The sequence below is a fragment of the Lineus longissimus genome, chromosome 15 (assembly GCF_910592395.1).
Source record: "Lineus longissimus chromosome 15, tnLinLong1.2, whole genome shotgun sequence".
Classification (NCBI taxonomy): Eukaryota; Metazoa; Nemertea; class Pilidiophora; order Heteronemertea; family Lineidae; genus Lineus; species Lineus longissimus.
The window spans coordinates 8,191,843-8,206,890 of record NC_088322.1 but is presented as its reverse complement, the minus strand read 5'-3'; the positions used below and the strand labels follow the sequence as shown (position 1 = coordinate 8,206,890).

Here is a 15,048-nt window from a genome sequence, read left to right as displayed (position 1 = left end):
GACGTCATATTCGAATTTATATGCGCATATTTAATTTCTGTTACTAAAACTCGGGTTTTGGTCAATAACCCATGAAGAAGCATGTACATGTACATGTACATGACTGTATGGATTTACAAAAAAAGTCATAAACGTGATTTAACTGATAAGCATGTTAAATGCATTAGTGTGCATTTCTAAAGTCGTTTCACTGTAACTCCAGTGTTGCTGACCGTGTTGCCACGAATGATAATGAGCTCCTGGATGGTTGAATATGCATGAGTTCGGCTCTCCATCTAGGGCAGAAAAAAGGCGCTGTTTGGTGAGCCGGTGTAGAAGTTTAAAATGTCCTAGGATAAAATGTCCGGGAACAAAGAATTCTATTATGCGCTTCAATCTCTGAGCTATTGACGGTCAGTGTCTCTATAGAACCTTATTGCAGAATACAATAGGGCCGGACACTTTTTCCAGGGGGGACACTTTTTACTTTTACACCGGGCTTGCCAAATAGTCACTTTCTTTATTATTACATTCTTCGATGTCATTTCGGTTACAGCTATGATGTCTGGCACTAGGGTCAAAGAGAGTTCGTTAATCTTATTTGTTAAGGCATCGGCATTGGTGTACAAACATCGAGATCTTAGAGTAACCTACTCTTACTCTAAGTCTAGATCGTGTATCGTCTTTTGTTTTATTAGTTCCAATCCACCATCAACGAACAGAACCACAGTTAAACATTAGCATGTGATCCATAAGCAGAGATAAAGGATGAATGTTGTTCTGTCATTGCTATTTCCTACTGCGGATGACTTTGTAAAACTTTTTTAAACCTCGCGTGTTATTTTACAAGTGGTGACAGTAATGTGATAATGATTATGTTAATATATTTAGTACCGATTTCTGCCAAAGGAAGAATGAGTTAATTGTGGTGGCGCTGATGCATCTCCAAGAAATTTGACAAACTGGAACATGTTTACATTTATAGTTGCTCCAAAACAGTATTCGATTTGAAGAACTTAACACTATTTGCTATTTCTATCCTACTTTTATTCAGCTTCTACATCTTTTACATACATTTAATAGATAAAGTCTGGAATAAATGATGGGCTGGGGCTTTAAAATTATGGGTAGGGCTTTTATATAAGAATTAAATATGTGCCCATCATAGTTCTATTCCCCATTGCAGTCGCCAATTAAAATACCTAAAAAAACCAAGAGTAAATTTCAAAAATCCATGGATTGTGATAAAAATTTAGTGTCCGCGAAAAAAAATACTAGAGTTCATGTCAGGCACCAAAATCAAAATGACAGGCACCAACTTGTTGGGGTTATGGGGTAAATGGGGTTATGGGGTAAATGAAACTTACGTTTTCTATATCAATGAAATTCAAACCAGACAATTGTTTTTCTCTATAAAATTTGTGTTAGTGTCAACATGTGACTTTTGGCACTGGTTGGTGGGTGGTATGAAATTAGTTTCCCCACATTCAGCGGATAGATTCTTACAGGCCGCTATCGAAGGTATTAAATTGGCGTTGCCTAACCATGAGATAATAAAGAAAGATTCATTTCTTTTTCACATAGGCAAAAATCGCCTGGTACCATGGGAACAGGCCATCCGCTGCTTCATAAAAATCCTGTACTTGAACATCAACAAAGTTATTTTTCCTCAGGGCGTCAATATAGCGTGTTTGATCTGAGTCTCCATATTTCAGCACTCCTTTTTTCACTCCGTCTTTTACCCTATCAGCCGCCAATGCTGTAACCATGACGCTGTCTTTTCTCATCACCCTGTAGATCTCCTGGGCTGCTTCATCCATATCTGGCCAGTAGTAGTAAGAATTTGTATGGAATACTCTGTCAAATGTGTTGTCTTCATAAGGCATGCATGCCACGTCCCCAATGCAAATGTTGACCTTTTTGTCCTTGATTTCCTTTTGGAAACGTCTCGCCGTTCTTCTGACCATTTCGTCTGAGATGTCCACGCCATGAAGAGAACCGTCTCCTTCTGTCAAAACAAGAAACAAAGTACATGTACTTGTAATATACCGATACACTTGGCCTATAGGGCATCCGCGTCGTAAACAGAAAGTCAGAGGTTTGAACCGCCTTGGGAGGTCTTTCCGAAACGGCCCATTGGTGAGCCAACAGCTACTGCCTTCTGCCAGGCGCTTGGCATTACCGATAGGAGTTTGGGTAGCAAATTAAAGAGTGTCTAGTCTCATTAGCCAAATCTGGCAGGCCATTTTATTATGGGTGACACTGTGGGAAACAAACTATATAAAGGTAACATAATATGGGGCGGGGGTCAGTTATCTTTGCGGACAGCAGAAACGAAGCACGTTTGAGGGCCACAGTATCAAAGGTCTATTAGTGTTTGGTAATTGTATGTTTTGACTGGGCATTTTAAAACCTTATTGCATAGTTGCCAACCATTAATAATTAACGTCCATGTAAAATCATAATTATACCTCTTATTAGAATTCCCTCATTAATGTAGGCAAATTTTATCATCAAAGTACAGACTCTTGGACAAAATAATGTGTAAAGACCATGTTACCTTTAATGATATCGAGGACATGCTGGATTCCGTAACCAAGTCCAAAGCCGATTTCAAGGACGGCATGATTGGGCCGGACGTCAAGATATTTGACAGCACTTCTTTGCACAGGCCGGTTGACCTTTTTTAGAATGGACTGTAATGAGTGAATAATTGATACTGTAACTGTCAACTAACATCCATGGCATCTCCCGGTATAAGGGGCCGTCCAGTTAGTATATGTGTCTGAAGATGACGAAAATTAAAAATGTCCATGCATCTTAATCAATCCATCCCTTTTTTCAAGGGGACATTGATTTCTATTCGTGGAATTCATCTTAGTGGGATATGACTGTCATTTGTCAAACCCATTTACCATGTTTGACAAAGACTTGGAGATGCAACGATTATTTTTCACTTCTGTCCACCATGTTTTTCCGACCACCACGTTATTTAGACCACATTATGGACAGGACAGACACGGCCTATATTGGGTATTTTTAACGATCAGTCTTCTCATTCGGCCGTGTCCCAACCTTACCGAGGTAATGGCTCCCGGTATACCACTTTCTGGTCGTCTGTGATTTCTTGCTATTCTATCTATGGCATACAATCTGTCAATTACGGTCTGAACAAGCCTATTCCACATGCCGAATGCGAACTGCTGAAAACGGACAAATGATGTATTTTATTAGGTTTAGTCATGCTGTAAAGGGCCGGTGGTCAATGAATCGGTTAATAAATTTGTAATTTGAATTTGATGAAGTCTAAAGAAAATATTCGTTAAAAGTTTCCAATTGCGGATATACGTAGGCTACTAAATACAAATTTCAACATTGCCGTCGTGTAGACTGCAATACAAATACTATGAATACCAAGTTTAAACAAATTTATATTCATAACGACACTACGGCATTGTGTATTAGTGGATTTCTATTTAACTGGACCACCAATTATTACGAACGGTGTACCCTTATTATGGAGAGTGAAGAGTTTTTGTTCATTTGGATGAAGTAAAGCAGGTTACCAAACACGCATGTCTTGTGTTACTCTGAGGACAGAATCCCTTGTATTGGTCAACTGAAGATTCCCTCACCCCTCTTTTTGTCAGCAGCCTTGTGAGTTTCTATAACATTGTGTTGAAGGGGCGCCTGTACAGGAGGCCTCTTCTACGTGTTATGGCTTTAAACAGGCTGACACAATGCCGTAAAGCAGTTATTATACATACGAATTTGCTGAAACTCGATGCTGGTACTTGACCGATAGTAATTGTATATTTGTTGACACAGTGGCATTGCTGAAATTTATATCCAGTACGTATTTACACAATTTAAAATTTTCGAATTAAAAAACAAATTAAAAACGGCGTAGGCCTTTATTAGGGAGGGAGGTTATTGTATTCTTTACGACTTTATGCCAAAATACATCTTTTTTATTCGAGTATTTTTTTCATATCGCACGGATACCACCATCATGATACTCCTACCTCGTGTTTAAAATAGCAAAAGACGGAGTAGCCTATACCACTGCATATGTCAGGATGTTGCCTCTTATGTCAACTGGGACAAGTGAATGGAGAGATAAATCAATTCAGATACACCCTATATGTTCACTAACGTAATCATTTCTCTAATTAGTTATACAGACCATGGAGGTATTATTAAGAAATAATAATACCTCCATGTACAGACCTACCTCAAATCCCTATAATACCCCTTTGACCTCTTAGAACCCTATTTGAATTTCCCGCCAAATAAACTTGATATTCTTTTATTCTTTTAATTTACCCACAATTCCAATCGGTGCCACGTCGACGGCCATACTGGATCCGGTTGACGTCGCAGTGAAATATTGGAGAAATTTTTTCAAATAAAAGTGCCGATTTCTCAAAAATTTACTAAAAAAATGGGGGGGTTTCAAAGCTCACCAGTTCCTGGAGGAGGTACTGAAGGATATCACGTGCTTCGGGTAAGATTTCTTGCAAAGGTTTTGTCAAAATCGGCGTTTGAATATAGTGGTTGGCTCCTGTTTTCCTTGCACACGTTATAGCACGTAAGACGTTTGCATGCAGTATGAACATTCAATCGTGAATGCTCTGTTTTGTAGGCTGTGTCAACCAGTCCATCATAATGTCAGTTAAAAATGCTTAATGTGACAGATAAAAAGACATCATCATTGTCCATGTCTTTTGAAAGTCATACATTACACATGTTTATAAATATATGATTGATAGTGACTTAAGACTAGTGTTGACTGTTGTACTAGTGTTTGGTGTTGACAACATCCATTGCCAATGACCAGTGAATAATGACAAAAAGGTTAGTTGTTACCGAATGGCGAATACCAAGGAAAAAGTTCCTGAATAGAGTAGACAACCTGCGAAAAGTTAATGATTTGGCTATTTTGAAAAGGCCTTTTACAGGCAACATTTGTTTACCATGGGGAACGCCTTTACAATCCCTGATCACGACCCAAGAAAAGGTCATCGGTTGAATATAGAAGGGCCACTGTTCAATGGATTTATAGTTGAATGCGATCAAACTACGTCATTTCCAATCGGGGAGTGTAAATTTTAGCCCCATATGTCTTGAAAGCAACAATAGGCCCTTTGCAGATACGCCGGTACCACCTGAGGTCGGACCAACAAACCACCTTTACAATAGATCTTCACGGTAAAAGACGCCAGAAAATGGCTCGAGTCGAAAAATGGATTGTTGGTCTGACCCTAGGTGGAATGGGCATATCTGGAAAATGGCCTACAGACAAGCTCATTCAAGCAATAGCCTGAATAGGCCATTTTCCAGATACACCGGTAAGGGCCATGAAAGTAAACCACAATAGAAATGCACATTGGCCCTTTCGATTTTACGAGAATTCGTGCGTTCTCGAAAAAGCGCAATGGTGCAGACTGGTGTTAATTCCGACAGTGGCACCTGCATTTCATTTATGTGACACATTTTTGCGACATTTGTCAATTTTGTGTGTAACTGTCAGCCCCTACCTGTCTTTTCTCGGTTCTCGACCTTACTTGGTATTGCATTGACATGAAAAATCTAAGGATAGGAAAATCTTGCATCGATTTTTAACGTTTGGACAAAGAGACGTATGATACTGAATATCATTGCCTTCAATTGCATATGTATGGCTATGCCTTGTATACGAACACTTTGGAGTAGTTTAGCCCTGGGGGATCTAAAAGTAGACATAAAAAGTGTGCATTTCCTCATTTATTGTAGGTTCAGGAGAATTCACCAGGCCACCATGCTGGCCTTGAAGCCTTCTTTGATTTCATTGTTGCTATTGGAAATACAAGATTGGTGAGTACTAATTATAATATTTGCCAAAAAAATATTGGATTGTTTCTAAGGCGTTGTAAGGTGGCATTCATTAGGTCGTGTGGTAAATGATTAGGGATCTCAACTCATGCCCTTATTTAGAGGAAAGATTGTTAGATAATATTCTAGTTACCAGTCAACTCAACGGATGGCTCATCAAATCAACATCAAGAGAAGACCTCACTTGGACCCAACACAACAAAAGATACATGTAATGAGGCATTGACTCAAGCACTTTGGGAAAACACAGGTGGGACCTTTCAAAATGTCTCTTAGTCTTAGAGTTAGAAACTGGAAGAATTTTCAACACAAATTAGCATGTTGGCCATAGTTCTGTTTTACCAACCCACTGGGAACTGTTATAATGATATAGTGTACTATGTTTGTCCTTTATCCTCCACCATTCCAATTCATCATTGGTGTTTCACAGCTGGTCCGTGAATGAATGATTTTTATTGACATGTGACGCAACACCGACAATTTGTAAATTATCTAAATGTATTCAGAGTTTTCATTTGTTTTATTCACAGAATCAAGACAATGAGAACCTGAAGGACATATTGAAATCAAACGTGGAGAAACCCGTCAAAATGTTAGTTTATAGCAGTAAGGCACAGAAAGTTCGTGAGGTTACTATCATTCCAAGCCACACTTGGGGTGGACAAGGACTCCTTGGAGTTAGTATCAGGTAGGTTATTGTTTGTATGAAGTTTTATAAGAGTGGTTTTTTGATTGGAAATGTGTTGGAATTTTGTTGGCGGGGTGGTCCAAATGGAAAACCCTTGCAAAATTGGTTGCGCCTCCATTTTTTTTAAGGACATTGGACGTCTCCTCCATTGGAAGCTTGTGCTCGATATATTCGGTGATTGTTTGATTTTGTTTTCTTGCAAGTTCACCTGCTGCTAACTGCAATTCGAATGATCTTCCAAATGATAAACTATACTCGACCACTGGCCCAGAGCAAAAGGAACATGACCTGCACACACCTCGATATATACTGAATCTTTTGGAGACGTCTCAGAAATTTCTGGGAGTCTTGGAGTTCGTAAAGAGGATCGTTCTAAAGAGCACTCCAGACCAAATCAAATGTGATATTGCCTCAATTGATATTTCTATCTCTGTCTCCAGGTTTTGTTCATTTGATGGCGCCAATGAAAATGTCTGGCATGTCCTGGTAAGTGAGATCAAACGACTCTGAATTTTTGTTTGAGGGTCAGCTCAACTAAGAGTTATCTCCTTCAGTAATTTTCTGATTATGATAGTTGCATTAGGACGAAACATTGCTTCTTATACCAATTGTGCAACTGGGTGCTAATACATAAAATCTTCGGTTGTGTTCCAGGATGTGCAGCCAAACTCTCCAGCATCGATGGCAGGCCTCCTTTCCGACTCTGACTACATCATCGGAGCAGACTCTGTTTTACATGAGGTATGTAGTATTTTACTGGCTATAACAGTTCTTATACTGTAGTTATACTGTGCTATTACAGATGATATCTCATGCTTGGATATTGAAATTGAATTGGCTTTCGTGTATCCTTAAACAAAGCGTCCCAAAACCATCTGCTGTCAGTCGTCATCACATCTGACAAAAATCGCCATCAGTGGTGCCTGCTACAAAAATCGGTGCTTGCTACAACCTGTGATTAATATCAAATCCAGCCATGACTTGTTTTATTGCTCATTGCAGCAACTGTCATATATTGCAGTGATATAAATCACTTGTTTGTTGGTTTTTATTGAAATATTTACTATGAAATTATGGTAAAGATCCTAGTCAAACCACCAAGCTGAAAATACAGTGGAACCTCCCTTAGTGGACACCTCTCTATTAATTACAACCTCTCTATTTAGGACACCAGTTTCAGTCCCAAATTGCATGTTTCCATTCAATTTGACCTCTCTAATGAGGACACCTCTCATTAAGGACAAATTCTCTATTTAGGACACCAGTTTCGGTCCCAAATTGGATGTTTCCATGGGAAAACAAATTCTAACAAAAGTTTTCATCATTCCAGAGTGAAGATCTATTCACATTGATCGAGTCTCACGAAGCGAAACCCCTGAAACTCTACGTCTACAATACGGACACCGACAATTGTCGGGAAGTAACGATAACGCCTAACAGTGCCTGGGGCGGCGAAGGAAGGTTCGTGACCCTTATATTACTACATCTTACTTAGGATTTTTGGATTTCAGCGGAGGCCTGGTGTTTCCATTTGTTGCCCTATGGCCTGTACAGGACTTCAGGGTTAGGTGTCTTGCCCAGGACAAGGAGATAAACTATCACTGTGATGAATGTATATAAAGATGAATCTATAGATGACTCATTGGTGAGCCTTCCACGAGTTGAATTCACAAACTCCTGATTATGACCCCTGCACTCTCACTACTATGCCACTGACCTCTCCAGTCTCTATGCCTGTGGTCAAAAATCCTCAAAACTAATTGCAGCCAAATAAATGGCGCTTTTAGCTTCTTGCTAGAATTTGTTTTCTCCGCCACATTTCCCCCAATGAGTAAAAAGGGCTCAGTTGACTTCTTCCAGTAAAAAGGACTCTGTTGACTTCTTCCATGCCCAGATAGATGCATTTGGAAGTAACTTTTCCAAACCCAGGTGTCAATTTTTCTTTCAGTCTCGGTTGTGGTATAGGCTACGGTTATCTCCACCGCATCCCAACGCGGCAATTCCCCGACTCCAAAGAAGCCAAGGAGCTGGAAGAGTCACTTGCTAAGCGACCGAACGCGCCAGCAGACGGATTCTCTGAGGTAAACATCACCAAGCAACCTGTGCATGAGGTCGCCAAAGAGCCTGTGCAGGTTGTGGAACACGTTTAACCCCTCCGGGGGGAAAATGGAACAGTCCAATGTTGTCGATTTCCTGTATTTTGGTCGGTCTGTCAATGGTAAATAAACTTAAAACTGAACTGGATAAACAACAACCCCAGCTGCTTCGTTCAAATCTTAGGTAGGACAAAATGGTGAGCACTACTTTGCCAATGCGCTTGTTTACATAAAACCAAGAAGTTTAAATCCTTCCTTGGGTATTCAAACAAGGAACTTTTTGCTCTGAAATTCCACCCTGTTTTCCTCTCAGTATAAAAAAGGATCATACAATTTTGCTATTTCAGAAGCCCTCAGGTCCTATTAAGTTTGTGGAAAATGTTCTAGCGTATTAATTGTGAACAACCCAGGCAAAAAATTTTCTCCTTGCCACATTTTAGGCCTTATATCAAATTGGGAGGCATACATTTTTAAACAAACCAGAAAATTGAACCACAAACCATTTGTGACCCATTCCAGCAAAAACAGTCGCATGTCGCTCTGAGCTTGGCAGGTTGAGACGGACTGTTTGTTCATTTCACTACTGTCTGCCTTTTGTGAAATCGGACGACATCAGTTTCTTCTCTTATCTCCTGGTGTCATCTAGGCTCATCTTACACGCGACTGGTTTTGCTAGAACGGCTCACATTTATGACCAACCCAATATTCTCTGAATCAAAATATGGAGTGTTCCATTTTGCCTGAAGGGGTTGAAAGGTGTCAATGCAGTCCTCCTTGGGCCAGTGTACCATGGAGCTAACCAGAGAACAACCAGATATTTCCTATATTTTGTGTACCAATCGATATTGCGATGTAAGCAATAAAACTTGTTTGATTTTTACGAGAAAGACCCTGAGACTTTGTTGTTATTTTTCTGCTGTCCTCTGGTGATTTGGTTATCCTGGTCTTGGTGAGGGTTCCATTTACTGCATGATATTTCTGTTTCTCTAAAAAATTAGTCTTAAAGGGGTACATCGTTCGTAATTACTTGTGGTCCAGTTGAATAGAAATCCACTAATACACAATGCCGTAGTGCAGTTATTGTGAATACAAATTTGTTTAAACTTGGTGTTTATAGTATTTGCATATCAGCCTACACAACGGCAATGTTGAAATTTGTTTAAACTTGGTATTCATAGTATTTGTATATCGTCTACACAACGGCAATGTTGAAATTTGTTTAAACTTGGTGTTCATAGTATTTGTATATCGTCTACACAACGGCAATGTTGAAATTTGTTTAAATTTGGCATTCATAGTATTTGAACACGAGTGACGTAGGCCTTTAAACAAGTCTTAACTAAATAGGTGATTAGGAGGTGTTTTGTTACTTGGGCATCTGTAGAAAACTCGGATGTCATCAAACGTGTTCTATCTAAACTTCGAAAGGAACCACCAGGCTGTAAACAGACCCCGTTATCAAAGACTCATGAAGTGATTATCGATCTGATCCCCCGACACTCCCTGTGCTCACCATTCTAGAACTCCATGTTACACAGTGGGTAAAGGTATCAGCCTTAGAAAATACTTGGTCAACTGGAGAGGAAACTATGATGCAAAAGAAACAAACAAAAGACAAGTTCATTTTTAGTGGTGCAAGGCCTCGCTTTTGTTATTTGTTTTCCATTACACCTCACCAGCGCTGTGGTGGGAGGGCCCTGTTTCTTTTGTGTTACAAAGGTAGACAAAGACCTTTACCTACAGTGCTTCAGGAATAAGGTCTTAGAAGTTACGTGACTGTTACCAAGATGAGAGGTGGAATTTAGGGATAATCCCGAAATAGCCTTGATGCCACAGTTCAAAGTCATCTTGGGGTTAAGAACTTGATTGAGACCAAGAATTTCGTTTTTTCTTGGAGTGGGGAAGATGAAACAGTTTCTTCTTTTGTGGCATGAAGGTCATTTTGAAATTGTCACTTGATGATGCCAGGTTTTCGACTGCTTCCCACTTGAGTGAGATAATTTTGGTGAAATGGAATGAATTATCTACACTGCAGTCTCCTAAACAACCACAAAAAATCAACTGGGAACTTATCCAGTCTGTTAGTGTTACTGCATCTATTTTACAGGTGGCACTGTCTTCACCAATGTCTGGAACGGCACCAAATAGTACGGTTACGCCGTTAGGGAATCCCGAGTTGAACACAGGCGTGCCAACGATACCCGTCATACCAACATCTGGCTTGACGCAGAATGCAGCTTCATCGTTAAATACAAGTAAGAGTCTTAAAATTATTTGTCGCCTTTCCTTGAGGCTTGTGGCATACTGGCCAACCTAGGGTGTTCTGGTCCCGGTGGTGGTGGGTTGCCCCTTTGTACTTCACAGGTTGTGCCTTACCCCAGCGCTTCCTTTGACGAGCATGCATAAAATGACACCCCTGCAGCACCACGGACCTGCCATCTTATAATGACACTTGTTACAAAGGGTTGTGCAGGTAGGTCTTAAATTGAAAAAAGAAAAAAATGAAAAAGCTCCCTAACAGAGGAATGCGGGAACAAACCTGAATGTACATATTTTCATCCACTTCTGCAGCTAATTCTAACCTTCCTATTTCAGAGTATCCTGGTGCTTACCCGGGCGGTCTCCCAGCACCTTCTACCATGCCTAATATTGCTAATTTCCCCCCAATGCCGCCATTAACGACGCCTGTATCTTTAGGAAATATGCCGCCAATCTCAATAGGACAGTTACCGCCGTTGTCGGGCATGTCACCGTTACCGGCTATGACGTTTCCGTCAGGTAGGTATCATGTATATATCATAATTTGTGTGAGTACAAAAAGTGCAGGAAACTTTTAATCATTAAATTTTCATGATGCTAATACTTAAAGTTGGCCGTCATAGCCATTGAAAGGTTGCAAAACATTCAAAGGTCTAGTCTAGCTCGATTTTTGGTCATGGGTAGAACACATCTTTTGTCCTCTGTCAATCCATGAAAACTGCAATTGATGTGTTCTCCCTCTGGCTATGGACCAGTAGTCTTGCCATATTCTGTGCTACAGGTAAGCACATCAATCCCTGGCCATTTCATAACTAATAAACTTATTCTTCATTTCAGATATGAGTACGCCCATGTCTTTTCAAAATATGCCTCCTCTCCCGATGAACATGAATTTTCCAACGCCCTCGCCACTGCCGAACCTTCCCACGAGCATAGCGACCACGGCAGCGCCGCCTAACATCAATTCCACAATTACCAGTGTCGGCAAATTGAATATTTCTGGAACGGGAACGCAGGAAGCCGGGGATGCAACGACCGCGCCAGTAACGGAGACAACACCGGTGCAACCGGCACAACCGGAGGGAGCGGTTGACAGCGTCGGAGCGTAGATTTCACATCTTCTTTAGATTCTTGACTTTCTTTATGGTGTGGGATTCTGGGTAACGATATTCAGTGAGGAGAGGAGTGTGACTTTGAAATCGCGCGTCCATGAAATGTAAGAGATCGTAACACTGGTTTAGGCATTGGATGCTAAAGAAAAGTAATCTGATTACACACTTTAAATCACATTATTCATTCTTCAATTTTAGATGTTTTAGAACAGAATTTGATGCCTCATTGTCGGTATTGATTGTCTTGTCACAACTGCGAGGGTGGAGCTAAAATCTTGGTCAAACCTTGGCTCGGTTTTGGTCTACATTTTTGCTCGAACCTTGTGGTTAGGCAACCAATCCCTCCAGTTCTGTACCAGTTCCTTAAGCCTCGTTTGTCATCAGACCCCCAGGTTATTTGTCTGTGCTTTGTTTGTGTATGCCGTGACCGCCCTACGATGACAGTGTTGTAATCAACATGTTCATTATGCCGTTGATCGTTTTGATCTCTGTAAATAGACTCTCTTTTGTAGTGTGTACAAAATTCAGAATGTTAAAATATCTAACAGCAGAACTGCAGAATCCAAATCTTTGCAAAATGAGTAGCTACTTGCCAAAAGGTTCTCCTTCTTAGTGGCACTTCAAGGGCCGGACCAACCGCTTGAAAAAAAACTTCTGTAAAAGATAGCTGCATAAGGATCCTGTAAGAGCAACTCAAGGACCAGAGTTTTCTGAGTCTGTTGCGAAAATAAAGCTAACCCCTTACTATAACTATATTTCAACAAAATTCTCTCCTGCACTCCCCGACCCCCTCCAAAAATTCCTTACGTCAGAATCGCCTTAAAATAGTCAATGGGTTTTAGCGATGACATTGTTTCCGTTCCTACCTTTTCCAGCGGGTGGCGTTCATTTCGTTTGAACGTTGAAGCCTTTAGAGCAGGAAGAGGTGGTTATGGTCCATTAAGATCTTCGTGGTTTGGCTGTATAAGTGTTAAAAATGAGTTCTGGAATAGTAATTGAGGCTGACCACCAAATTTATGGGCGATGAATGAGTTATAACCAACCATATACTTGATTTGTATATACTTAATTTCAACTTTAAGCCAAAAAAGAGACCACTTTTTTGCCCTGATGTAAATAATAACAAATTATATTATGTTAACACTCATGTGTTCTAGTAGATGCTAATAGTAATATATTTATTTATCCCACAATGAGTGTATTCATTGTGGGATAATTTAATGGGTGAGAGGCAGGAGCTTAGTTCTATCCGAGCCGGCACAAATGATGATTCATATCACCCATTGAGGGATTATTTCAATTGCCTCCTCATGCACCTCACTCACACTATAATGCACTCAAGTTGGTCAATGGAACAGCTTTAGTCCTTCTCGATGTACATGTAGATTGGTTTTGTACATTGGCAGTTGAAGCAAGCTTATGTAAATCAAGTCTCACACGTACAATCTTGACCATTGTTGGCCTATTTATTGAGGACTTGGTCCAAAACATGCATGGAAAGTTCTTTTTGGTTGTGTAAGCCTGCGTGGCTCACTATTTGTAAATGTTGGTCTCACGATTTCTTCATATTGTAAAGATATCCATATTGTGAACGGTTCCTTGACATGCCAAATAAAAAATATTCTCAACTGCAGTAAAACCTCTCTATTAAAGGACAGCCGGGACTGACAAGTGCTGTCCATAATCAAGAGGTGTCCTGAATAGAGAGGTCATTTTGAATGGAAACAACCAATCGGGGACCAAAACTCATGTCTTTAATGGGGAGGTTGTCCTTAATAGAGAGGTGTCCATTAAAGGAGGTTCCTCTGTACATCTTTGTGAGCCTTACAGATATCATCTGGGGGAAGTCATCTTTAAAGTCGCCTCTTTCAAGTGTACCGCCACTGTGGTGGCTCTCTTGTGCAGATAGTAAAGAGTTCAATACCTGTGTTATTATATAAGGGGAAATGATGTCCCCAGGAATTGTCCGCTATTCCCTGTTACTTTCTCTCTTTACACTCTTTACTGGGAAATCGAAGTTATGAAAAATAAAGGTAAAGTTTATTTATACACGCTACATTGTTATGTTTTTGATCGAATGCCATTTCATATGAATTCATGTGAAATTGCATTTTGTCAGGGTAGAAGTGTGGGCCCACTAAATGCTGCTCTGCCTTTTTCACCATAAGGAAGCATTGGCAAAGAATGAGATGATGGAACGACCTTGGAAACTGATTCAGACTAATGGACCTTTTAAGCAGCATAGGCAAACTGGCGTCACTTGCAAGAAAAGTTTGGCTGACATCACAGGGGCCGGGGGCACCATTTCTTATTGCCATCAAAGGCATCTATGTCGGCTACAGACTCGGACTCGACGAAGGCAGCAATGATCATATTAAGAAGAGCCAGCGCCGCCCTTGCCTGGCCCGCCCACTACAGGAGTACAGCGAAGCGGATCGGAGCCTATTTGCATCATCTTCTTCTCCCTCCCGGTCCTTAATCAAGAGGTGTCCTGAATAGAGGTCATTTTGAATGGAAACAACCAATCGGGGACCAAAACTAATGTCTTTAATGGAGAGGTTGTCCTTAATAGAGAGGTGTCCATTAAAGGAGGTTCCTCTGTAAATCTTTGTAAACCTTACAGATATCATCTGGGGGAAGTCATCTTTAAAGTCACCTCTTTCAAGTGTACTGCCCCTGTGGTTGCTCTCTTGTCCAGATAGTAAAGAGTTCAATACCTGTGTTATTATATAAGGGGAAATGATGTCCCCAAGAATTGTCCGCTATTCCCTGTTACTTTCTCTCTTTACACTCTTTACTGGGAAATCGAAGTTATGAAAAATAAAGGTAAAGTTTATTTATACACGCTACATTGTTATGTTTTTGATCGAATGCCATTTCATATGAATTCATGTGAAATTGCATTTTGACAGGGTAGAAGTGTGGGCCCACTAAATGCTGCTCTGCCTTTTTCACCATAAGGAAGCATTGGCAAAGAATGAGATGATGGAACGACCTTGGAAACTGATTCAGACTAATGGACCTTTTAAGCAGCATAGGC

General features: G+C 40.4%; 2 protein-coding genes across 2 annotated transcripts; one reads left to right on the top strand and one right to left on the bottom strand.

The window, feature by feature from the left end:
* Positions 1 to 1,013: 1,013 nt before the first annotated feature.
* LOC135500004 (uncharacterized methyltransferase YdaC-like) lies at positions 1,014 to 4,572 on the bottom strand. Its single transcript, XM_064791111.1, has 5 exons — positions 4,446 to 4,572; positions 3,747 to 3,815; positions 3,060 to 3,182; positions 2,540 to 2,675; positions 1,014 to 1,987 (listed from the first exon to the last, which is right to left on the bottom strand). The coding sequence occupies exons 3-5, from the start codon at positions 3,165 to 3,167 to the stop codon at positions 1,545 to 1,547; spliced, it is 687 nt and encodes a 228-aa protein (XP_064647181.1). The 5' UTR covers positions 3,168 to 3,182; positions 3,747 to 3,815; positions 4,446 to 4,572; the 3' UTR covers positions 1,014 to 1,544.
* LOC135500001 (Golgi reassembly-stacking protein 2-like) lies at positions 4,354 to 14,057 on the top strand. Its single transcript, XM_064791101.1, has 10 exons — positions 4,354 to 4,486; positions 5,755 to 5,835; positions 6,384 to 6,541; positions 6,982 to 7,027; positions 7,196 to 7,282; positions 7,872 to 8,002; positions 8,490 to 8,622; positions 10,745 to 10,892; positions 11,233 to 11,415; positions 11,734 to 14,057. The coding sequence occupies exons 1-10, from the start codon at positions 4,424 to 4,426 to the stop codon at positions 12,003 to 12,005; spliced, it is 1,302 nt and encodes a 433-aa protein (XP_064647171.1). The 5' UTR covers positions 4,354 to 4,423; the 3' UTR covers positions 12,006 to 14,057.
* Positions 14,058 to 15,048: the final 991 nt, after the last annotated feature.